The 25873-nt window shown below is 47.0% G+C and overlaps 1 protein-coding gene across 10 annotated transcripts in view; it reads left to right on the top strand.

Annotated features, from left to right (window-relative positions):
- The window catches only part of IP6K2 (inositol hexakisphosphate kinase 2), a 29716-nt gene extending 5443 nt beyond the window's left edge, over positions 1–24273 (top strand). Inside the window, exons 1-7 of one of the 10 annotated variants that reach the window (XM_063703781.1) lie at positions 17040–17165; positions 17431–17561; positions 18015–18984; positions 19075–19300; positions 20797–20972; positions 22564–22739; positions 23503–24273. In XM_063703781.1, coding sequence (XP_063559851.1) covers positions 18897–18984; positions 19075–19300; positions 20797–20972; positions 22564–22739; positions 23503–24003 — 1167 coding nt within the window. In that variant the 5' untranslated portion in view covers positions 17040–17165; positions 17431–17561; positions 18015–18896 and the 3' untranslated portion in view covers positions 24004–24273. Of the gene's footprint in view, positions 1–514; positions 538–12391; positions 12495–15696; positions 15718–16833; positions 17166–17318; positions 17562–18014; positions 18985–19074; positions 19301–20796; positions 20973–22563; positions 22740–23502 lie in introns of those variants that run through there. The other 9 variants (XM_055382424.2, XM_055382422.2, XM_055382421.2 and 6 more) reach the window with 9 other exon arrangements.
- The last annotated feature ends 1600 nt before the right edge of the window (positions 24274–25873 follow it).

The following is a 25873-nucleotide window of genomic DNA, read 5'->3' as shown; positions in this document are numbered from 1 at the left end:
GTGGAGTTATCTGCTTGGCTCTGGTGCTGAAGAGTCATCATATTTCTTGAGAACTTGCCTAGTTACGCAAGGAAGAAAGAGGAGGGCTGATTGTAGTATACTTGACCGAGGAATGTATGTTTTTATGAGCTTGAACAACCTGACAAGAAAAACAATAACAAATAACTTGTTAAACCATCTTTTTGCACGTTGCTGAGATTATGATCTTCCTAAATTAGTTAATTCTTATTAAACATTTTCAATTTTTCATCTATTATGAATAGAAGTTTTACTTGTAAGGCAGTAAAAGGTGTCATTGCTTGAACAGTATCTGTTCTTCCAGGCAAGTGCCTCTGAAGGAGAGAGAGCCCAGTTGATTACAAACCCACTACTGAAGGGCTTGGGTTTTTCTTGCTTTGTGTTTGTATCTGAGCATGAGGATAAAAGTGTCTGTCTCTTCCTCAGGTCTTTGGGCTGCCTCTGCCCTTCGTAGATTCTCTGCTGGGCCTTTGGAACTAACACAGCAACTTCCAGGGTCTCATGTTGAAGACTTTATGGGTTAGTCAGAATGCTGCATTTACACTGGGAAGGCCAGAGGAGGAATGTAAATCCAGGATACAAGGTCCTGGGGGATTTGGGAGGGTAGAACTTACAGGGGTGCCAGTTGGCAGCTGACAGGTTTAGATTCTGGGGCTTAAAAACTAATAGATGTGTGGCCTGGTTCAGTGGTTCATGCCCGTAATCCTGGCACTTCAGGAGGCCGAGGTAGGTGGATCATTTAATCCCAGGAGTTCGAGACCAGCCTGGGCAACGTGGCGAAACCTTGTCTCTACTAAAAATAACAAAAAATTAGCTCGACGTGGTGGCATGTGCCTGTAGTCCCAGCTACTTGGGAGGCTGAGATGGGAGAATTACTTGAACCAGGAAGGCAAGGCTGCAGTGAGCTGTGATTACACCAACTGCGCTTCAGCCTGGGAGACGTGAGTGAGACCCTGTGTTAAAAAAACAAAAACAAGGCCAGATGCAGTGGCTCACGCCTGTAATCCCAGCACTTTGGGAGGCCGAGGCGGATGGATCACGAGGTCAGGAGATCGAGACCATCCTGGCTAACACGGTGAAACCCTGTCTCTACTAAAAATACAAAAAATTAGCCGGGCGTGGTGGTGGCCACCTGTAGTTCCAGCTGCTCGGAAGGCTGAGGCAGGAGAATGGCGTGAACCCGGGAGGCAGAGCTTGCAGTGAGCCGAGATCCCGCCACTGCACTCCAGCCTGGGCGACAGAGTGAGACTCCATCTCAAAAAAAAAAAAAAAAACTAAACTAATGAACATGAACAGCAGGACTGGGGCAGGTGAGGCCTGGGAAAGGTAAGGGACAGGACCCCTAGGATGATTTATCTCACGCTCAAAGACCGTTTTTACTTTGGAAAATAACTTAAGCTCCTTGTAATGAGCAAGAGAAGAGTAAGATGTTAAAACTGGAAGTACCTTGTTGGCCTTCACTGCTGGTCCTGAAATGCAATCTTATTTTTACTTTTTTTAGAGACAGGGTCTCACTCTGTCACCCAGGCTAGAGTGCAGTGGCACAATCTCATAGCTCACAATAACCTCAACCTTCTGGGCTAAAGTGATCCTCCTGCCTCAGCCTTCTGAGTAGCTAGGACTACAGGTGCATGCCACCAAGCCTGGCTAATTTTTAAAACATTTTTTGTGAAGACAGGGTCTCACTGTGTTGCCCAGGCTGGTCTCAAACTTCTGAGCTCAAGCAATCCTCCCGCCTCAGCTTCCCAAACTGCTGAGATTATAGGTGTGAGCCTCCGTGCCTGGCCTCAAATGCGTGCGATCTTGATTGACTGAATCCACTGCTTTCCTCACAAACTGGGTGATTCTGAAGAGATCAGTGTGACCTTTGCTTTGGAACTGTGAATGCAATTGAACTTGATTTCCGTAACAAAAATTTTAAAATATTTTGCTGGATCTTATTTTGGAGAGCTAACTCAGGACTTCTGAAGGATAATTGGCAGGTGTCTCTTTATTAGGACATAGTGCTGTGACTGGTGCAATCTTTTTTTTTTAATTAATTAATTTTTTTTTTTTTTTGAGATGGAGTCTCGCTCTGTTGCCCAGGCTGGAGTGCAGTGGCGCGATCTCGGCTCACTGCAAGCTCCGCCTCCTAGGTTCAAGTGATTCTGCTGCCTCAGCCTCCCCAGTAGCTGAGACTACAGGCACCTGCCACCACGCCCGGCTAATTTTTTTATTTTTAGTAGAGACGGGGTTTCACCATGTTAGCCAGGATGGTCTCGATCTCCTGACCTCGTGATCTGCCTGCCTTGGCCTCCCAAAGTGCTGGGATTACAGGTGTGAGCCACCGCGCCCAGCCTGACTGGTGTAGTCTTAAGACTTTTCTCAAAATCGTATCTCATTTTTTTCTGGGCTGGTCTGGAAGAACACTGACTGCACTCAGGCCAAGTGGGTTGGGTGATACAAGCTGCCAGATTGCTGCCACGAACCTGGAATAGTTTGCAGACCCTTGCGAGGAGTATTTGTCTAAGTGAGATGTTGAAAGGACCCAGAGGAAATTGTCAGAGTTCCCTTGGTCGCAGGAACTAGTGCTGCATAGGGTACACTTTCGTTCCTGCTCCAGCAAATGCAGCACTCAGGTGCTTGCCTGGGCAGGTCTGGGATGCCCTGCCTCTGTGGCTGCCCATTGGGACTGAATCGCTGTTGGCATCCCTTATTTCAGAGGATGAATTCATGTGTCATTTGGGTTTGGCAGTGAGCTAAGAGCTAAATGGGGTAAACATTGCCCACTGGCAGGAAACATATAATCTTGTCTGAAGCTAATGGACTGTTACTTTTTTGGTTGTTTGAGACAGTGTCTCACTCTGTCACCGGGCTGGAGTATGGTGGTACAATCTCTGCTCACTATAACCTTGAGCTTTCCAGGCTCAAGTGATCCCTCCACCTCTGCCTCCCGAGTAGCTGGGACAACAGGCATGTACCACCACACCTGGCTAGTTATTTTTTGTAGAGACAAGGTCTCACTATTTTGCCAGGATTGTTCTCAAACTCCTGGGCTCAAACAGTCATCCTGCCTTGGCCTCCAAAGTGCTAGGATTACACGTGTGTGAGCCACCACACGGGCCCTATGGAACCATTACTTATTGGCATATGAAAGAACCATGACTTGAGGATTGCAAAAATTCCTCATAGATTGAGACCTGTAAGCAATTTTGGCTTTAGTCTGAGAGTTGCTTCTCTGTGTTCCTGTTGAGTTACATTTCTTACAATGTGGTGGGAGACTGGAGACTGAGAATTGTTCTTGGAAAAGGGGTAACTGGCTTTTACAACAGAACTGAAAATTCCTGGTATGTGTATAGAATACATTCAGCTATTTGTAAGAAAATTTGGCCAGTTGACTAATGCCTTGTAATCCTAGCACTTGGAGAGGCTAAGGCGGAAGGATCACTTGAGGCCAGGAGTTCGAGGCCAGCCTGGGCAACATAGTGAGCCCCCATCTCAAAATAAAGTTTGATATATTGATAAAGGGGACATATGAGACCTTAGAATCAATCATTGTTTTAGCGAGAAGCTTTTAAAATTGCTTAAATTCTTTATAATTCTAGCAGGTTATTCTGATAAACATATTTCTTTTTATTATTTATTTATGTATTATTATTTTTTGAGACAGGGTCTCACTCTGTCACCCAGGCTGGAGTACAGTCACGTGATCACGGCTCACTGCAGCCTTGACCTCCCAGGCTCCAGTGACCCTTCCATCTCAGCCTCCCAAGTAGCTGGGACCACAGGTATGCGCCATTGCACCTGGCTATTTTTTTTTTTTTTATATTTGGTAGAGACAGGGTGTCCCCATCTTGCCCAGGCTGGTGATAAACATATTTCTCGGTAGACTGAAAGTTCCTTCTTCCTGTTCCCCTTACCTTGGAGCCCTCCAGTCTGTCATTCCAGAAACCTGGTCAGACGAGGCAAAGAGATAGGGCAGCTAGTTGTGCTGGTGGTTCTAGAAAGGAGAAGCAGCTGAGAGGCTACTGTGTCCCTTATGGAAAACCTGAGATTTGTCCAGATTTTTGGAACAATCTGCTGTTTTGGGGGAAGAAGCTACATTATTGTATGACTTTCATGTAATCACTCCAGTTAAAATCTGTGGTTTCTTCTTTATTAAAACCAGAATGAGCCTGGGTGCAGTGGCTCACACCTGTAATCCCAGCACTTTGGGAGGCCAAGGGGGGGCGGATCACCTGAGGCTGGGAGTTTGAGACCAGCCTGTCCAACATGGAAAAACGCTGTCTTTACTGAAAAATATATAAAAATTAGCCGGGCATGGTGGCGCATGCCTGTAATCCCAGCTACTTGGAAGTCTGAGGCAGGAGAATCACTTGAACCCGGGAGGCGGAGGTTGTGGTGAGCCGAGATCAGGCCATTGCACTCCAGCCTGGGCAACAAGAGCGAAACTCCGTCTCAAAAGATAAAATAAAACCAGAATGAGATGCTATTGAGGGCTCTGACCTTCTAGCACCTTGTATACATCTTAAGGACAGTGTGTGTTGTGGTGTTGTGGTTGTTATTCTCACTTGGAGTGAAACTCTGAGTACGAAGGGTGGGCTGGATCAGTGTTTGTTTCTAGGTGGATTTAAAACCATCAAGAGCCAGGCAGCCATCTGTGTTTTCCTGTTTCAATCTTGAATCCTCCTCTTCCCCCAGTATTTTCTCTCTCAGTTATAAAGGTAATGTGTGCTCAGAGTTGGAGGATATTATAAGTTTGAAACATTCAGAAAACTGAAAAGCGGGCAATCATGATCTTACCACCTAGTATAGGGCAGGTTTTGTGGTGTCTGAAGCTTATATAAAATAATATAAATATGTGTAACATAAATACATAATTTGTAATTATACATGTAATTATAAATGCCATCTTTAAACAAAATAATGTACAAATATGAAAACAAAATTAGGTAAGAAAGTGAATGTTTAGATTGAAAAAAATCACAAAAAGTTACACATTTAAAAATGCAGAAGAAAGTTCTATAGTACTTACCTCCCTACATTTTGGGGCAGCATTTTGACCACCGCTTTCTTTCTTTTTTATTTTTTTGGGGACAGGGTCTCATTTTGTCACCCAGGTTCACTGCAGCCTCAGCCTCCCAGGTTCAAGCTATTCTCCTGCTTCAGCCCCCCAAGTAGCTGGGACTATGGGCCCGTGCCACCACGCCCAGCTAGTTTTTGTATTTTTAGTGGAGATGGGGTTTTGTCATGTTGCTCAGGCTGGTCTTGAACTCTTGAGCTTAAGTGATCTGCCTCCCAAAGTGCTACTTTTACAAGCCTGAGCCACCGCACCTGGCCTGACCACCTCTTTCTATAATAGCAATATTACAACTTTCTGTAGAGAGAACAGAAGGGTCGCCATAGTCACTCCTCAAGGGTAATTGATCCCATCTTTTATTTCTTTATGTTTGTTTGACATAGGGTCTCACTCAGTCATGCAGGCTGAAGCTCAGTGGTATGATTAGAGATCACTGCAGCCTCAGACTCCTGGGCTCAAGAGATCCTCCTGCCTCAGCCTCCTGAGTAGCTAGGGCTACAGATGTGCACTACCACAACTTGCTAATTTTTTTGTAGAGATAGGGTCTTGCTGTGTTGCCGAGGCTGGTCTTGAACTTCTGGCCTCAAGTGATCCTACTGCCTTGGCCTCTTTTTTTTTGAGATAGAGTTTCACTCTTGTTGCTCAGGCTGGAGTGCAATGGCATAGTCTCGGCTCACTGCAACCTCCGCCTCCCGGGTTCAAGTGATTCTCCTGCCTCAGCCTCCCGAGTAGCTTGGAATACAGGCGCCCACCACCACGCACGGCTAATTTTTTGTATTTTTAGTAGAGACAGGGTTTCACCATGTTGGGCAGTCTGGTCTCAAACTCCTGACCTCAGGTGATCCACCTGCCTTGGCCTCCCAAAGTGCTGGGATTACAGGCGTGAGCCACTGTGCCTGTCCTTCTGTTTTTTTTTTTTATTTTTTTTATTTTTTTATTTTTTATTTTTATTTTTTGGTAGAGAGGGGTTTTTGCCATGTTGCCTAGGCTGGTCTCGAACTCCTGGGCTCAATGGATCTACCTACCTCAGCCTCTCAAAATGTTGGGATAACAGGCGTGAGCCACCACACTTGGCCAAGCTGTAGTATATCCTTGAATAATTCTTTTAGAGAAGGCTTGTGAATAGCCTTTTTTTTTTTTTTTTTTTAATAGACAGGGTCCTGCTCTGTCATCCAGGCTGGAGTGCAGTGGCATGATCATACCTCACAGAATTCTGGAACTCCTGCACTCCAGTGATCCTCCCACCTCAGTCTCCCCACCATGCCTGACTAATTAAAAAATTATTTAGAGACTGGCTGTCACTGTGCAGCTTGCCCAGTCTGGTCTCGATCTCTTGACCTCGTGATCCAGCCGCCTCGGCCTCCCAAAGTGCTGGGATTACAGATGTGAGCCACCGCGCCCGGCCCCATCTTCCTTCTTATAACTTAAAAGTTTATCATAAGTGAGGCCTGGCGCAGTGGCTCATGCCTGTAATCCCAGCACTTTGGGAGGCTGACGCGGGCAGATCACTTGAGGCCAGTAGTTTGAGACCATCTTGACCAACACACTGAACCCAGTCTCTACTGGGTGGGGTGATTCACGCCTGTAATCCCAGCACTTTGGGAGGCTGAGGCAGCGGATCACGAGGTCAAGAGATTGAGACCATCCTGGCTAACACGGTGAAACCGCATCTCTACTAAAAAAATACAAAAAATTAGCCAGGTGTGGTGGCAGACGCCTGTAGACCCAGCTACTCGGGAGGCTGAGGCAGGAGAATGGCGTGAACCAGGGAGGCGGAGCTTGCAGTGAGCTGAGAATGCGCCACTGCACTCCAGCCTGGGCGACAGAGTGAGACTCCGTCTCAAAAAAAAAAATTAGAAAAATTAGCCGGGCACAGTGGTGTGTGCTTGTAATCTCAGCTACTCGGGAGGCTGAGGCATGAGAATTGCTTGAACCTGGGAGGCAGAGGTTGCCGTGAGGTGAGATCATGCACTCTAGCCTGGGCAATAGAGCAAGACTCTCAGAGAAAAAAAAAAAGTGTATCATAACGGCCCGGTGCGGTGGCACACGCCTCTAATCCCAGCACTTTGGGAGGCCAAGGCAGGAGGATCACTTGAACTCAAGAGTTCAAGACCAGCCTGAGCAACATAGCAAAACCCCGTCTCTACACAGAAATACAAAAATTAGCCAGATATGGTGGCGTGTGCCTATAGCTGTCCCAGCAACTTGGGAAGCTGAGGTGGGAGGATCACTTGAGCCTGGGTGGACAAGGCTGTGGTGAGCTGAGATTACTCCACTGCACTGCAGCCTTAACAATGGAGACCCTGTCTCAAAAAAAAAAAAAAAGTGTATCATAAGCATTTTCTCCTGCTTAAAAAATATAAAATTGGTAAGAAAGCTCTTCATGCTATCCTAATAGTCCGTCATACAATTGAATGAAAAAAATATTTTTGTTTCATTCATCTCCTATTGCTGGATGTGGAGGCGAATGTGTTCATCATCAAGGATGATAGATGTCCTGATTTTATGGAGCAGTGGACTTGATTTTTATGGAGTTTTCCTGAGGTCGATGGTAGTTTGATGCCATGTACCCAGACAGGTCAATTTGGTGTTCCCCACAAGACATCCTTTCAGAGTCAGACATCGACTGTTTCCTTCCTGGCTTTATTTTACTAAAAATGCTTTTTAGTTTTTTATTGTTTGTTTTTTTCTTTTCTTTTCTTTTCTTTTTTGAGATGGAGTCTCACTCTGTTGCCAGGCTAGAGTGCAGTGGCGCAATCTCCGGTCACTGCAGCCTCCGCCTCCTGGGTTCAAGCAATTCTCCTACCTCAGCCTCCCAAGTAGCTGGGATCACAGGCATGTGCCACCATGCCTGGCTAATTTTTGTATTTTTTAGTAGAGACCGAGTTTCACCACGTTGGCCAGGCTGGTCTTGAACTCCTGGCCTCAAGTGATCTGCCCGCCTCGGCCTCCCAAGGTGCTGGGATTACAGGCGTGAGCCACTGCTCCTGGCTGATAGTTTTTATTTTAAAAAATATTTTTATATTTATTTCCTCATCTCCATGGTTAGCAAGAGATATTTTTGTTTTGTTTTGTTTTTTGAGACAGAGTCTAGCTCTGTGTCCCAGGCTGGAGTGCAGTGGTGCAGTCTTGGCTCACTGCAAGCTCTGCTTCCCGGGTTCACGCCATTCTCCTGCCTCAGCCTCCTGAGTTGCTGGGACTATAGGCGCCTGCCACCATGCCTGGCTAATTTTTTTTTTTTTTTTTTTGTATTTTTAGTAGAGATGGGGTTTCACCGTGTTAGCCAGGTTGGTCTTGATCTCCTGACCTCGTGATCCACCCGCCTCGGCCTCCCAAAGTGCTGGGATTACAGGCGTGAGCCACCGTGCCTGGCCGAGATAATTACTTTTTAGTGACGATTTAGCAACCTGAAAACCTTGGGTCTTTGGGATATGACCTCGGTATCAACACAGAATATTTGAATGCTGGTTAATATATTTGTTTTAAACTATGATAGAATTGAAATCTTGCAGCCACATTTTGAAAGTTTATTCTTCATTAACTAGTCTTTTCTCACCTGATTTTCTACAAGAGAGAATTTTCCAAAAGGTTAGTTGTCGTTACATTAAGAACTTGGGTTTTGTTTGACATGAGATGTTTCTACACCAGCAGGTCTCAGATGAATGTTCAGGCGTGGGTCCTTAATTTATACTCCCCAGTTAATGCAGACTTATAAGGTGGAAAATAATAAATGCAAAGTAAACTAATATTAGCCAGTGCTTGGAATGCATTTTGTAAAGTGTGCAGCAGGCCACATTTTAATAATTGTACTCACCATATGATTGGTGTGGATTTGGATGATGATTGCAGTGGGTGCCTTATGAGTTCTCTGCTGATCTGTATGCGTTAGGTATTCATGACACAGTAGTGATTTGAGGCACATTTTGTGGAGTGCCTACTTTATGCTGCTGCTCTTGTAGATCCTGGAGATTCAGCAGTGAACACTGCAGTCAAAAATCTGACCTTATGGAAACTTGTTTTCAAGTGGAAATTGGGTGGGAGGAGACAATTAACAAGATAAGTAAGAAACGTAGAGTATGTCAGATGGTGATAAGTGCTGAGGAGAAAATAAAGCAGGGGTGCCCCAGGGAGTGGCACTCACTTTTAGATAGAGTGGCTGAAGATCCCATTAAAGAGATGACATTTGCTTAGCTAGCTGTGGTGGTGCACGCCTGTAGTCAGAGCTACTCAGGAGGCTGAGGTGAGAGGATCACTTGAGCCCAGGAGTTTGAGGCTGCAGTGAGCCGTGATTATGCCACTGCACTTTTAGCCTGGGCAACAGAGCAAGACTCTATCTCAAAAAAAAAAAAGGGGGGGGGGCGACATTTGCCATTTGCACAAAGGGCTGAAGGAGGTTGAGAGAGTGAGCCAAGGGGGATATCTGGGGGAAGAACATATCAAGCAAAGGGAATAGCAAGTACAAAGGCCCTGAGGTACGTGTATATCAGGCATATTTGAGAAATAAGGAAGCCAGTATAATTGGGCCACATTTGATGTTGATATTTTTTCCTCTATGGTTGCTTTATTTTTTTTGAGATGGAGTCTTGCTCTTTTGCCCAGGCTGGAGTGCAGTGGTGCAATCTTGGTTCACTGCAACCTCTGCCTCCTGGGTTCAAGCAATTCTTCTGCCTCAGCCTCCCAAGTAGCTGGGATTACAGGTGTCCACCACCATGCCCAGCTCATTTTTTAAAAATTTATTTATTTTAGTAGAGGTCAAGGCTGACCTTAGCATGAGTGATTCAAGATACTCAAAGTGAGGCAGATGAGTCCAAATAGAATGGATGCAAAAGGAAATTTCAGCCAATGAGTTTGTATGTAGAAACTATTGGACAATGAGTAGGATTTATTTTTATTTATTTACTTTTTAGACGAAGTCTCGCTCTGTTGCCCAGGCTGGAGTACAGTGGTGCGATCTCAGCTCACTGCAACCTCCGCCTCCCGTGCTCAAGCGATTCTTGTGCCTCAGCCTCTCAAGTAGGTGGGACTACAGGCGCCTGCCACCACGCCTAGCTAATTTTTTGTATTATTAGTAGAGACGGGGTTTCACCATGTTGGCCAGGCTAGTCTCGAACTCCTGACCTCAAGTGATCACCTGCCTCGGCCTCCCAAAGTGCTGGAATTACAGGTATGAGTCAGCGCACCCAGCAGGATCTTTTTAAGTATAATCTTTTTTTTTTTTTTTTTAATTTGAGACGGAGTCTTGCTCTTGTCGCCCAGGCTGGAGTGAAATGGCACGATCTTGGCTCACTGCAGCCTCCACCTCCTGGGTTCAAGTGATTCTCCTACCTCAGCCTCCCGAGTAGCTGGGATTACAGGCGCCTGCCACCACGCCCAGCTACTTTTTGTATTTTTAGGAGAGACAGGGTTTCGCCATGTTGGCCAGGCTGGTCTCGAACTCCTGACCTCTGGTGATCGGCCCACCTCGGCCTCCCAAAGTGCTGGGATTACAGGCGTGAGCCACTGTGCCCGGCCTTTTTTTTTTTTTTTTTTTTTTTGAGATGGAGTCTCAATCTGTCACCAGGCTGGAGTGAAGCGGCATGATCTCAGGTCACAGCAACCTCCGCCTCCTGGGTTCAAGCAACTCTTCTGCCTCAGCTTTCTGAGTAGCTGGGATTACAGGCACATGCCGCCATGCCTGGCTAATTTTTTGTATTTTAGTAGAGATGGGGTTTCACCGTGTTGCTCAGGCTGGTCTCGAACTTCTGAGCTCAGGCAATCCGCCCGCCTCAGCCTCCCAGGGTGCTAGGACTATAGGCGTGAGCCACCACTCCTGGCCAGCATAATCTTTTTCTGATTATTAAAATAATACATACTTATGGGCCAGGCGCAGTGGCCTGTAATTTTTTGTATTGTTAGTAGAGATGGGGTTTCACCATGTTGACCAGGCTGGTTTCAAACTCCTGACCTCAAGTAATCCACCCGCCTCGGCCTCCCAAAGTGCCAGGGCTACAGGCGTGAGCCACCGCGCCCAGCCACGTTGTCATTCCACTTAGTTAAACACCTAGGAGTGGGATTGCTATGTATATAAGTATATGTTTAACTTTATAAGAAACTGCCAGACTGTTTTCCAAAGTGGCTTTGCATTGCTACCAGCAATGTATGAGGCATTGCATAATTAACCCTGGCTTGTATATGAATGTGTACCAGGCAGATGCTGGGTGGTGGCTCTGGAACACACAGGGAGGAGGTATGGGTGGTAAGGGTTGTTTTTCCACCATCAGTATAGTGTGCCTTACGCCACCCCTCTGTGACTGCCTGACCCTGGGGCTTTTCTTGAGCCAGAGTAAGTAGCCCCAGTGGATCCCATTTTGTAGCCTCTTCAACTAAATTCTGGATGAGTGAACTAAGGACCCAGGGGCTTTCATGAGTCATAGCCATTTTATTTGCATTACTTTAAAAGTTAAGAATATTAAGGCATTGTTTCCAACAGATCCTTAAACCAATTTGATAGATTTGGGGGAGGGACTGAGTGGGAAAACTGTATGCTGTGGTAGGATGGATGTTCTGTGTTTCTTACCTGTTCATAGTTTCATGGACAAATGTGAGGCAATGTGGAAAGCTAAAATCGATGCTAAATCTGAAGCCAGTATTTTGCAGTTATTTCCTGTCTTTCTAGGTACTGGGCCCACACATTGCATGGGCTTTATCGTAACCATTAATTTTCCAGCCTTCCAGGGAAACAGCTTTAGACCTTAGAGATCACACTGCTCAAAAAGAGAGAGAGAGAAACAGGTGACATGGAGATTGGTGCTTTGGGGCTTTTCTTTCTTCTGGTGTAGTTGAGGCTCCTAGGGAGGAAGCTGATTTGCTTTGTAATCTTTGGAAAATTGATCCTTCATTTCCTTGCAGAGATAGGGGCTGTGAGGGACCCTAGAACAGAAGTGCCACTTCTTTGCAACTCCAAATGTGAGAAGTATGTTTTACAGTAAAACCATACTTATGTTCATATTGAGAGATTGAACATAATTAAAACAAAAGGATCAAAAAGCAAGACTTACTATGTGCAATGCATTGATATTGTTTATTATTATTATTTTATAGAGTTGAGGTCTCACTACATTGCCCAGGCTAGTCTCGAATTCCTGAACTCAAGCAATCTTCCCATCTTGGCCTCCCAAAGTGCTAGGATTACAAGGAGTGAGCCACTGTGCCCAGCCATATTTTGTTGTATTCTGTTTAATTTTTTAAAAAAACTACTAGTTACCACTCACTAACTTGCTTACACAACCCACAGAGTAGAGATCTACTCTAAGCCTCTCTTTTCCCATTTTACAGACCGTAAAACGAACCCAAAGGGAGCCACGGACTTGGAGTCTTTATCCACGCTATTGAGTAGCAGAACTGGTACTAAAATGTGGCTCCACCTCACTACAGGATGGTCAGTTGTTTCCCTAATTCTGCCTCACATTTGGAAGTTTCTTATCAGACTTGGCTCAGGCAAGGATGAGCCTGATTTTTCCTATCTTTCTACCCAAAATGATGATGATTTTCCCAAGAGCAGCATCCTATGGACCGCCAGAGATGGATGCAAGAGGAAGGGTGATAAGGTGGCACATCATGCCCAGCAGCTAATTAACACTCTGGAGAAGAGAAGTTGGAGACCCTCACTGGGCCTTTTGGCCTCCAGCTACGTTTTTTTTTGTTGTTGCTTTTTGTTTTTTGTTTTTTGTTTTTTGTTTTTTGTTTTTGAGATGGAGTTTTGCTCTTGTTGCCCAGGCTGGAGTGCAGTGGCTCACTGTAACCTCTGCCCCCCAGATTCAAGTGATTCTCCTGCCTCAGCCTCCCGAGTAGCTAGGATTACAGGCATGCGCCACCACATCCAGCTGATTTTGTATTTTTAGTAGAGACAGCATTTCTCTATGTTGGTCAGGCTGGTCTCGAACTCCAGACCTCAGGTGATTCCACCCGCTTAGGCCTCCCAGAGTGCTGGAATTATAGGTGTGAGCCACCACACCAGGCCCCAGCTATGCTCTTGAGCCTCATTCTAGAGACGCCATGAAGGACTGTTTTTGTTTATTTTCATTGGAGGTGGGGATGGGTAAGACATACCTACACAGAGTTATTTTTCTACGTAACTGAGTACATTTAAGGAATCCTGAGCAGAGTTGATATGGGATTTGCATTGTTGTTAGCATTGCTGTGATAGCAAAAGACAGGGTCTTACTCTGTCACCCAGTCTGGAGTGCAGTGGCTCAGTCATGGCTCACTGCAGCCTCTATGTCCTGGGCTCAAGTGATCCTCTTGTTTCAACCTCCTGAATAGCTGGGACTCCAGGCATGCACCACTACACCTAGCTGAGTTTTTAAAAAATTTTGCGCTGGGCACGGTGGCTCATGCCCATAATCCCAGCACTTTGGGAGGCCAAGGTGGGCAGATCAGTTGAGGTCAGGATTTCGAGACCAGCCTGGCCAACATGGCGAAACCCCATCTCTACTAAAAATACAAAAAAATCAGCCAGGCGTGGTGGCGTGTGCCTATAGTCCCAGCTTCTCGGGAGGCTGAGGCACGAGAATCGCTTGAACCTGAGCGGCAGAGGTTGCAGTGAGCCAAGATCGCGCCACTGCACTCCAGCCTGGGCAACAGAGCAAGACTCCATCTCAATTAAAAAACAAAAAAATCGTAGAGATGGGGCTTACTATGTTGTCAACTCCTAGTCTCAAGTGATCTCCTACCTTGGTCTCCCAAAGTGCTGGGATTATAGGCGTGAGCCACCATACCTGGCCTGGATTGTGTTTCTAAAGCCTGGCCCATGAGGAGCATCTTGTGCTTTAACAATTCATAATTATGGTACCTGACATGTGCTTTAGTACTGGCCGGCGGACCATGAATCAGTAGCTTCTTTTGGTATTACTCTTATTCAAAAGGTCTTTTCAGTAGACTAGTGTCAACCAGTCTGCATAGACCTAGAGAAAAGGCTTGTGTGGCCAGACTTCTCAGAGCTCCATCTTCTGGATAGAGCCTGGAATGGTTAGAATGTACTCATATTTACAGTCCCATTGCCTGTGTTGAGTTTCTGGACTCTTCTCAATACGTGCCTTCCTGGAGGCTTTTGTGGTGATGAGAAGGTAGTGCCAAGTAATCAGAACCTTAGGTTTAGATTCTCTGCTCTTTGCATATGCGAAAACTTACTGATTCCTAGCCGTTGAGTTCAGTTGAGGCCCATAGTCGGGTACTCTCTAAAAGGAAGAGATTAACACCAGTTTAAACTCTTTAAAAGAGGCTGCTTTATAAATAGAAAATATTAGTTAGGCGTGGTGGCATGCACCTGTAGTCCTAGCTGCTTGGGAGGCTGAGACAGGCAGATCCCTTGAGCCCAGGAGTTTGAGGGTGTTTTGAGCTATGATCGTGTCATTGCACTCCAGCCTGGACGACAGAGTGAGACCCTGTTTACTTTTTTTAAGAAAACAGTAAAACGTTTAATTTTTTTAAGAAAAGATTAAAAATTGGCCAAGTGCAGTAGCTCACATCCATAGTCCCAGCACTTTGGGAGGCCAGGGTGAGCAGATCACCTGAGGTTAGGAGTTCAAGACCAGTCTGGCCAACATGGTGAAACCCTGTCTCTACTAAAAATACAAAAAAAAAAAAAAAAAAATGCCAGGCATGGTGGGTGCCTGTAGTCCCAGCTACTTGGGAGGTTGTGGCAGGAGAATCGCATGAGACTGGGAGACAGAGGTTGCGGTGAACCGAGACACACTTCAGCCTGGGCGACAGAGCAAGACTCCATCTAAAAAAAAAACAAAACAAAACGAAAAAACAAATGGCTGGGCGCGGTGGCTCACGCCTGTAATCCAGCACTTTGGGATGCCGAGGTGGGCGGATCACGAGGTCAGGAGATCAAGACCATCCTGGCTAACATGGTGAAACCCCGTCTCTACTAAAAATACAAAAAATTAGCCGGGCGTGGTGGCGGGCGCCTGTAGTCCCAGCTACTCGGGAGGCTGAGGCAGGAGAATGGTGTGAACCTGGGAGGCGGAGCTTGCAGTGAGCCGAGATCTTGCCACTGCACTCCAGTCTGGGTGACAGGCGAGACTCCATCTCAAAAAAAAATAAAAATAAAAATAAAAATTCAGCTGGGCAGTGCCAGATATCATGTGCCCTAGAGGCAGCTGTATGGGGTTCACTTGGGAGAAGTGGCTTATTGTCTCTGGCCCTGGGTGAATTTCCTAACCATCTCTAATCACCTTCATTGTTTGCAACAGGGAGAGTAGTATCTACCTCAAAGAAAGTGTCAGGACCAAATGACATAAGAAATTCCTGTCATGAGCCTGATACATAATAGGTGCTTTCCCTATATTAGAGGACAGAGGGCACATCTCCTCCAGATCCATCCTCACTCCTCTCTCAGTTGGAGTCATGGGAACTGAAGGAGTTCCCAGTAAAATCCCTGTACAGATACTGAAATGTAACTCAAGCCCTGTAAGTAATGCTAGTAGAGACTGTCTAATTTGTAAATTAGACAAAACAGAGGATGAGTGTGACATGGCCTGAACCGGTTAACAGGGTGCATCCAGAAACGTGCTTCGTTGATGCGGCATCCAGTGCGTGGCTGAGTGAGTGGATGCGAGCTCTGATTGCCCCAAGAGCATAACTTTGGTTTAAAGGTGTGTACCAGCTTTTGGTGATCAGGATAGAACTGATAAAAATAGTGACCTAGAACACTGTGTATCTTTTTAAATGGAGTTAACCAGCCTTGATCAGTTGTTTTTAGATACAGATGTTAATCATTAAAGCTAGACCCAAGCTCCATTGCTAACAAGGTTAATGGGGCTCGTCTTTGGCCTTGGGCAGGAGCAGTGTGGGTAGACAACCTGGACAAGTAAATAATGAGTCTTACTAGATAATGAGTAAGCAGGTTTTCCCTATATTTAAATGCATTTTATAAAAATATAATTAATGGGGCTGGGTGCGGTCGCTCACGCCTGTAATCCCAGCACTTTGGGAGACCGAGTGGGCAGATCATGAGGTCAAGAGATCAAGACCATGCCAGCCAACGTGGTGAAACCCCGTCTCTACTAAAAATACAAAAATTAGCTGGGCGTGGTGGTGCGCACCTGTAATCCCAGCTACTCGGGAGGCTGAGGCAGGAAAATGGCTTGAACCCTGAGAGGTGGAGGTTGCAGTGAGTCCAGATTGTGCCGTTGCACTCCCGCCTGGCGATAGAGTGAGACTCCATCTCAAAAAAAAAATTATATATATTAAAAAATTATATATAATATATATATTATATATAATATATATATTTATTATATATAAAATATATATTATATATAATATATATATATTATATATAAAATATATATTATATATAATATATAAAATTAATGGGAGACCTGGGCATCATCCACTTAAAGCTTGACACTCTTATTAGAAAATGGTAAGATTTAATCCAAATATTAGGCTTGAAATTGTGATTTCACCTCACCATGGCATCAGTTTTGCCTGCGGCAGTGGCTTTCTAACACCGTAGTGGGACCTCTGCCTTTTTAGGGCCCCTGAACCCATTCCCTGCCTGTCTGCATCTAACCCCGCCCCATGAGCTCATAGTGTTTTTGTTTTTCTGCGGGAGAAGGCGGGGCCAAGGTGGGTGGCATGGGCGGAGTCCCGCAAGAGCTCAGACTGTTTGTCTTTGTCTTTCTGCTGAAGGAGCAGGGTGAGCAGCTCTAAGGCACTTCCCACGCTGCTTCGAACCCCCATGTCATCATTGTGTTTGCTTCCAGCAGAGCGTCCTGGCCAGAACAAGCCAAGGAGCCAAGACGAGAGGGACACACAGACAAACAACAGACAGAAGACGTACTGGCCGCTGGACTCCGCTGCCTCCCCCATCTCCCCGCCATCTGCGCCCGGAGGATGAGCCCAGCCTTCAGGGCCATGGATGTGGAGCCCCGCGCCAAAGGCGTCCTTCTGGAGCCCTTTGTCCACCAGGTCGGGGGGCACTCATGCGTGCTCCGCTTCAATGAGACAACCCTGTGCAAGCCCCTGGTCCCAAGGGAACATCAGTTCTACGAGACCCTTCCTGCTGAGATGCGCAAATTCACTCCCCAGTACAAAGGTAAGTCCCAGCTGCTGGAGGGGTTGCCACACTGGTGAGGAGATGTGAGAGATCGTGGCCATGGAAGGCCCTGGCAGCCATCCCTGGAGCCCTCACTCCCTCCCACTCTGTGCTTTCCCTCCCTCTCCTCCTTCTCCTCCTCCTGGCCCTCAGCCCAGCATCTCACACTCTCAGTTTTCAAGCCCTGGTAAGATTGCTCAATTCTGTTTTGTTTTGTGGATTTGAGTTTGATTTTGGTAGAAGTGTAGTTGTGTTTTATGTTCAGGTGTCTCTTGATCACAGTAACCCATAGTCCCCCATTGGGGGGACGGTGGGGGAAGACTTTGGGAGGATTTTACCCAGAATACTTGCCGCCTGCTTTTTGTCCTCCAGGAAACCAGAAGCCCGGGTGATTAGGTAGGCCGGGGAGCAGGGTTGAGTCAGATGGAATGCAGGAGTGGGAGGCCTGTGCTGATTAGCCCAAGCCCTTTGCTGTTACAGAATGTCCCCAAAATTGCTATATGAAAGCAACCCTTCGATTCACATATGATAATTTTTTATTTCTTTTTATAATGTATTTTATAGGGGATATCAGCAGCCACCAGCATGGTGGGGTCTTTGTTGGGGAGTGGGGGAGTCTTTTGTAAATCAAGTAAGAATCCATTAAAGAAATTAATTTTAAATGTGCATTACCTGGTTACATAAAGGACTCTAGAACAACTTAGGTTCTTTTGGGACTGTTGAAACATTGTCTTTAAGGACAGAATGTACTGGGTGCCTTTCTCTGTACTCTGAATATGCATGTGTATTGCGGTGGGGATGGGGGAGTTGGGGGCCCTCACTTGGTCCTTCTCTGTTGTTTTTTTCCAGGACAAAGCCAAAGGCCCCTTGTTAGCTGGCCATCCCTGCCCCATTTTTTCTCCTGGTCCTTTCCCCTGTGGCCACAGGGAAGTGTGGCCTGAATCCCCCACCCCGGCTCCTCTGCACCCAGAGCTGGGGGCCACCTCAGAAGTGTCATCTCTCTCTGAGCACGCATTCCCCTGCAGCAGTCGAGGACTGAGCAGATTGAGTGATGCTGGGGCAGAGAGGCCTGGGAGGAAAGGTGTTCAGCCAGTCGTTTGTAAGGCGCTCGTCGGCACCTGCTGAAACGCCCCCACCTGACAGCCCCATCCTCAAAGACTGTCTAATTACTCATGGCAGGTTCTAGAGACTTAAGGGGAAAAGCTGCTTTCAAGGCCACCACATGTCTGTGCTCCCCAACCAGCTCTATCTGCCTTGTGTTCATTTTGTTATTTTGTGACGTGAGACTGCAAAGACCAATAAAAACATATTTTATAAGAACAAAAGTCCTGGGTGCCTACCCGTGTGGGGGCACTGTGGGAAGCCTTTGCTAGGGTGTCTTGTGCTGTGTGGTTTGTTTTGTTTGCCCCTTTATTTTGCTTTGCTTACCCAGTCTTCCCTTATTCTTGGATGCTTCTTAACCCTCAGGCAAACCTGTGTTCCCCCTGTATTCAGGCTCTGCTTTAAAGCAAGCCATGAGGCTGTTGGAGTTTCTGTTTAGGGCATTAAAAATTCCCGCAAACTATAAAGAGCAATGTTTTCAGTCTTTTAGGATTAGAAGAATTACATAAAAATTAATAAACATTTTCAATGATGGAAAAATGTGTCTTGTAATTCTTTGGCTCTTGCCTCATTGAGTACATCAGAGAGGAAGACTCTCAGCCATGTTTGCTCCCTAATTGCTTGTCTTGTATGGTGTCATCTTTTCTAGCTGTTTTGATATTTGTTAAGTTTGCAGATGAGTTTGGGGCCTCTGGCAACATAGAGACTAAGGAACTGGGTAAGAAAAAAACAAATGTTACAATCATGTCACTTACAACGCTTCTTCCTGCTAAATTAAAAGTTCTTTCTGCTCCTCACCCCCTTCCAGGTGTGGTATCTGTGCGCTTTGAAGAAGATGAAGACAGGAACTTGTGTCTAATAGCATATCCATTGAAAGGGGACCATGGAATTGTGGACATTGTAGATAATTCAGACTGTGAACCAAAAAGTAAGCTCCTAAGGTGGACAACAAACAAAAAACATCATGTCTTAGAAACAGAAAAGACCCCTAAGGACTGGGTGCGTCAGCACCGTAAAGAGGAGAAAATGAAGAGGTGAGTGTAGACAGAGGACAACTCTGGGCTATGCGGGAGGGGAAGTGTTGGGGGTTTTGGTTACAGCCCAGTTCCCTGGAGCTAAGGACTGAAGTGGATTTAGTAGGTACCTTGTCATTCAGTGGCCATTTCCCACATGGCATACTCAACCTCTCTTTGTTTAATTGACTCTGGTTAGATCATGCCAGTTTGGGCAAACAGCTGCACTGGCAGCTGTAAGAGATTCACTCACTCTTCTATGACTGCTCTGTGCTAGGCTGTGTTCTGGAGATGTAGCAGTGACTAAGAGAGGAGCCATCCTTTTACCTCAGGTTGTTCACCAGTGGTGGGGGATGAAATGAGCAGTTGGGCATCCCTGAAACTCAGCAATCCCCCTAAGCAGGGCCATCCTACCCCTGCACCTTGGCAAAGCTTGTGAAAATATAAATAGTATATATAAATTAAAGTACATGTAATGTAGCTAAGTAGGTTGACTTAGTCTCATGGAATTTCAGTTCCTATTTTCCCAGTTGCCAGCTTTTGGAGTCAGGGGAACCTGGTTGTACTGGAGGCTAGGTGGTACCACTGCCTAGAAGAGGGCAGTGAAGGCTCTCCACATACAGGGCTGGGGAGCAGGGGCTGATCTTGGATCTTAGGTTCTTTTTGCTGTAGAAAATAGTGGTTGACAGGTCCCTTAATTTTATTTTCTGAAATCAACTTTCTTGAGGTATACATGTGGTAAAATGCACCCATTTGGAGTGTTCAGAGAGTTTTGGCAGATGTTTACACAGTAAGCCACCACCACATCAAGAAGTCACTTTTCATTACTCTAGAAAGTTTCTGGCCGGGTGCGGTGGCTCATGCCTGTAATCCCAGCACTTCAGGACGCCAGGGCGGGCGGATCACCTGAGGTCAGGAGTTTGAGACCAGCCTGACCAATATGATGAAACCCTGTCTCTACTAAAAATACAAAAATTAGCCCGGTGTGGTGGCATGTGCCTGTAGTCCCAGCTGAGACAGGAGAATCTCTAGAACCGGGAGGCGTAGGTTGCAGTGAGCTGAGATCACACCATTGCATTCCAGCCTGGGCAATAAGAGTGAAACTCCATCTCAAAAAAAGAAAAAAAAGAAAGTTTCTTTGTGCTTTAACCCTGGATTTTATTTATTTATTTATTTATTTATTTATTTATTTATTTATTGAGTCTTGCTTGTTCTGTTGCCCAGGCTCTGGAGTACAGTGGCATGATCTTCTAGGCTCACTGCAACCTCTGCCTCCCAGGTTCAAGTGATTCTCCTGCCTCAGCCTCCCGAGCACACCACCACGCCTGTCTAATTTTTGTATTTTTAGTAGAGACAGGGTTTCACCCTGTTGGCCAGGCTGGTCTCCAACTCCTGATCTCAAGTGATCTGCCCATCTCGGCCTCCCAAAGTGCTGGGATTACAGGCATGAGCCACCACGCCCGGCCTTCTGAATTCTGATAAGACATACTGATTTATTGGTCCTTATCTCTTTATAGCCATAAGTTAGAAGAAGAATTTGAGTGGCTAAAGAAATCTGAAGTCTTGTACTACACTGTAGAGAAGAAGGGGAATATAAGTTCCCAGCTTAAACACTATAACCCTTGGAGCATGAAATGTCACCAGCAACAGTTACAGAGAATGAAGGAGAATGCAAAGCATCGGAACCAGTACAGTATCCTTTGTTCACGGGCATCTCTGCATTTGAGGGTAAGAGGAGAGGAAATGAGGAAGTCCCTTGGAGCTTGGAGAGAGAAGTTAGGTTTTTATAGTCATGGTTGAGTTTCTCCTACCTGGGTTATTCCAGGACCTGTATGATAATTATGGGCAAATAATCACTTCCCTCAGGGCAGCTACTGGCCTAGGAGTGCAGATGATGAGGAGTGGGGTATAATGGGTTTCTGGGAGGTGAGGGGTGCCTCATGAAGGGGCCAGCTTGCATCAGGTGGGCTTTAGCCTAGGTAACCTAGAGGAAGAGGGCAAGGAGCTGCTCCCTGTTTTCAGACTTTTCAGAAGTCTGAAAACATTGCTCACCTGCCAAGGGCTGGGGTGTTTGGGTAAGGAGACTGACCTTTCAGTCCTGGTTCACCAGACTGCCACTGGGACATGAGCTGTGCATAAGGAAATCTTTTTTCTTTTCTCTTTTCTTTTTTTCCTCTCTCTCTCTTTTTTTTCTTTTTTTTTTTTTGAGACAGAGTCTTGCTCGTCCCCCAGGCTAGAGTGCAGTGGTGTGATCTCAGCTCACTGCAACCTCCGTCTCCCAGGTTCAAGCGATTCTCATGCCTTAGCCACCCAAGTAGTTGGGATTACAGGCATCCGCTACCACGCCTGGCTCATTTTTGTATTTTTAGTGGAGACAGGGTTTCACCATGTTGGCCAGGCTGATCCAAACTCCTGACCTCAGGTGATCCACCTGCTTTGGCCTCCCAAAGTGCTGGGATAACTGGCATGAACCACCACACCCAGCCCTCTTCCTCCCTGCCCCTCCCCTCCCCTCCCCTTTGTAGAGGTAAGGTCTCACTGTGTTGCCCAGGCTGGTCTCAGACTCCTGGGCTCAAGTGATCCTCCTGCCTCAGCCTCCCAAAATGTTGGGATAACAGGCGTGAGCCACCATGCATAGCCTTTTATCTATTTTTTGGTCTCTTAAACATGTAAAAACCATTCCTAGCTTATAGGCCATAAACAGCAAGCACTGGGCCATAGTTTACCAGTTTCTGCTGTTGGGAGCACTGATTCCTTGAATGGGAAATAATGAGACAATGGTCTGTGCACTAGAGACACTCATTATTTCTGGTTATTGTTTCTAGACCTTTTTAGTGCACACAGCTGGGAAGCAGACGTTTAAAGAGCAAAGTATTTTCATGAGTTTATACTGATATTTCCAGTTCACATTTAAGGCTACAGGATTTACTGAACTTTCTTGATGTTCTACTTGTAATTGAGGACTTTGTTCTTGGACCCTAGTCCTACACTTAGCTAAGAGTTCAAGAAGAAGATGGCGTGTGTGTCTCCCAGGCAGGAAGAGCCTAGGCCTCTGTTGAGTCTAGGTGCAGGCTGCTTCCATGCCAGTTCCCTGACAAGAAGTAAAGGTGTCTCTTAGCTTTCTAGTCAGCTCTGGACTCCCTGTGTCGGGGATGGCAGGACTAATGGAGTCTCCTGTGGGTTCAGGCTTCTCTGGGTCACTGCATCTAGGCACTGTACCTTGAGAGTGCCAAGGACCCATGCAGTAGCACTTCCTTTTGGGGGTATTATTCTTAACTACTCAGAATTTATCTTACTGGAAAACCTGACTTCCCGCTACGAGGTGCCTTGTGTCCTTGACCTCAAGATGGGCACACGACAACATGGTGATGATGCTTCAGAGGAGAAGGCAGCCAACCAGATCCGAAAATGTCAGCAGAGCACATCTGCAGTCATTGGTGTGCGTGTGTGTGGCATGCAGGTGAGGGGGATGCTAGGGCTGGCGAGGGCATCCAGTGGCTGTCACTTCCCCGCCCTGGTATAGTCCTGTTTGCTCAAAAGATTCCAGGCCAGGTGCAGTGGCTCACACCTGTAATCCCAGCACTTTGGGGGGTCAAGGTGGGTGGATCACCTGAGGTCAGGAGTTTGAGACCAGCCCAGGCAACATGGCGAAACCCTGTCTCTGCTAAAAATACAAAAATTGGCTGGGCGTGGTGGTGCACGGCTGTAATACCAGCTACTTGGGAGGCTGAGGCATGCAAACAGCTTGAACCCAGAAGGCAGAGGTTGCAGTGAGCTGAGATCACGCCATTGCACTCCAGCCTGGGCGACGGCGAGACTGTCTCAAAATAAAAAGTTTCCAGATTTGACCCTACATGAGTCTGTTGCTTTTTGGTTAAAAAAGAAAGCATGCATGCCTGCATGATCCTCTCTCAGATTGGTCTGGTTGGCTGAGTCCAGAATCTGGATAGTAGTAGGGAGGAAGGCAAAAGGGTTAGGTCCTCTCCAGTGACCCAGATGTTGAGGTGGGGTGCTGGGGCACAATGACCAAACCCAGGTTGGATGGCTGCATCCCGAGTGGGGGCTGATCAGAGAGCATAGTGGACAGTGGCTCATGTGCGACTGGTGTACTTTATCTGATCTGGGCTGTCACATGCCGCCACCACCACACCACCCCACCCCCGCCCAGGGTCCAGGGTTTGAGATGGCCCTCAGCCCCTGACTTGCTGGTCTCTCTCCTACAGGTGTACCAAGCAGGCAGTGGGCAGCTCATGTTCATGAACAAGTACCATGGACGGAAGCTATCGGTGCAGGGCTTCAAGGAGGCACTTTTCCAGTTCTTCCACAATGGGCGGTACCTGCGCCGTGAACTCCTGGGCCCTGTGCTCAAGAAGCTGACTGAGCTCAAGGCAGTGTTGGAGCGACAGGAGTCCTACCGCTTCTACTCAAGCTCCCTACTGGTCATCTATGATGGCAAGGAGCGGCCCGAAGTGGTCCTGGACTCAGATGCTGAGGATTTGGAGGACCTGTCAGAGGAATCAGCTGATGAGTCTGCTGGTGCCTATGCCTACAAACCCATCGGCGCCAGCTCTGTAGATGTGCGCATGATCGACTTTGCACACACCACCTGCAGGCTGTATGGCGAGGACACCGTGGTGCATGAGGGCCAGGATGCTGGCTATATCTTTGGGCTCCAGAGCCTGATAGACATTGTCACAGAGATAAGTGAGGAGAGTGGGGAGTGAGCTTGCTAGCTGCTCCAGTACTTGAGAGCGACTCTGTGTCCCAGGCACAGCTGTGCTGCGTCAGGGAGGAGGCCAGTATGGCCAGGTGGTGGCTCCTGCAGCCTGGAGCTGATGTGCAGTGGCCTCTGTGAGCCCCAGCCTGAGCCAGTCCCAGCTGTGCTTGGAGTCTTTATTTATTTTAACTATTTCTTCAACATTCCACATTTGATGATCATACCTCTTTCTTCCCTGAGTGTATATGTTCTAATACAAATCTTTTTGTTTATTGTATATAGTGCTCCTGTCATTCTTTCCAAGGGCAGGCAGTCCCCCTCCCAAGCCTCACCACATGCTGTGACCACCTCCCTGGCTCAGTATTCTCCTGGCTGCCACCCCTACCCCATGGATCCTAAAGTCAGCACAGCCTCTTGGCATGGTGTACAGTCTCCAACCCAGCATCCTGAAGGTTACCCAGAAAGGATCCCCAAGTTACATACCTTCTGGGGTCTGTGCTGGCTAAGTGTCTCAGCACCTCTATCCAAAAACCACATGACGCTTGACACAGGTCTTCTCATGGGCCGTATGCAGCTTAAGCCAATTAGATAGCAGGTGATCCAAACCTTGGGTCCATATTTTAATCCCTCCTATGCCACTGGCAGCAGCTAATTTGCTGGCTATTGTGATAGATGTCCTGGAAGCAATACTAGGGTCTCTAGCCTCGGGTCTGGTCCGTTGGCAGCCATGGACTGTGTTGTAAAGGGGCCCAGGTGATGGCGGGTACCATAAAAAGGCGTGTTTGGCTAGGTAGGGTGGTCCTCTTGGCCACACCACCTGTCACCACTCCTGCTCAGCCCTAGTCCCCATTGCAATTTCACCAGTCTTCTTCAGGCAGTCCCAGACAGCACAGACCCCGAGATTCTGCTCTGCCCCAGGAGGGCTTCTGGGAGGAGGAAGGGCCAAGAGAGGTCTTGAACTGCAGAGCCAGACCTGGTGCAGAGAAGGCAGGGTCTGGATGTCAGTTTCTAGCAGTTCTACCCCTCACCTGAACCTCACACTAGTCCTATGTACTTTAGGCCTAAAAATAGGCAACTGGGTCAGACAGATTACGGGATAACACCCATAATCCCAACACTGGAAGGCCAAGGTGGGAGGACTGCTTGAGTCCGGGAATTTGAGACTAGCCAGAGCAACATAGCAAGACCTTGTCTCCACTAAAAAAAAAAAAAAAAAAAATTAGCTGAGTGTGGTGGTGCATGCCTGTAGTCCCAGAGACAGTAGGCTTGAGCCTGGAAGATCAAGGCTGCAATGAGCTTGATCATCCCACTGCACTCCAGCCTGGACGACAGAGCAAGACCCTGTCTCAAAAAATAAATACAGATAAAAATAGAAAACTTGCACACACTGGCCTGTACACGCCTCCTGCTTCCTGGGCTCGGGCTTCCTGTGGAGTGTAGCTGGACCATTCTCAGCCACAGTCTCTCCAGGACCCTGAGGGCCTCTTCCCTGGGTCTTCCAGGCACTCTTATTACAAGGATTTCATATATCTGGAGATCTGGGCTGACTGGAAAGCTGGGTGGATCAAATAGGCTCTTAAGGCCACCGTGGTACCCCACTCCCTCTTTCAGCCCTCCTCTATGCTCTCAGAAAGGGGCATCGCAAATCTTAAGTCCTATAAAGACAATAAAACACAGCAAGATGATAGCGATTGATGGGGGTGGGAGCTTGACGGACAAATACTATAGGAGAGGGAAGGGAAAATTGTCCCAGGTAGAGGGAACAGAATATGCAAAGGCCCAATATAGAGAAAACCAGCCATAGCTTAAGAGAGAGGAGGAGGAGGGGTGGGGAGCAAAGATTGGAGGGCTTTAGACAGGGAATAGCCCCGCCTGGT

The sequence above is a fragment of the Gorilla gorilla genome, chromosome 2 (assembly GCF_029281585.2).
Source record: "Gorilla gorilla gorilla isolate KB3781 chromosome 2, NHGRI_mGorGor1-v2.1_pri, whole genome shotgun sequence".
Classification (NCBI taxonomy): Eukaryota; Metazoa; Chordata; class Mammalia; order Primates; family Hominidae; genus Gorilla; species Gorilla gorilla.
This window is presented reverse-complemented; position numbering and strand designations above follow the sequence as displayed.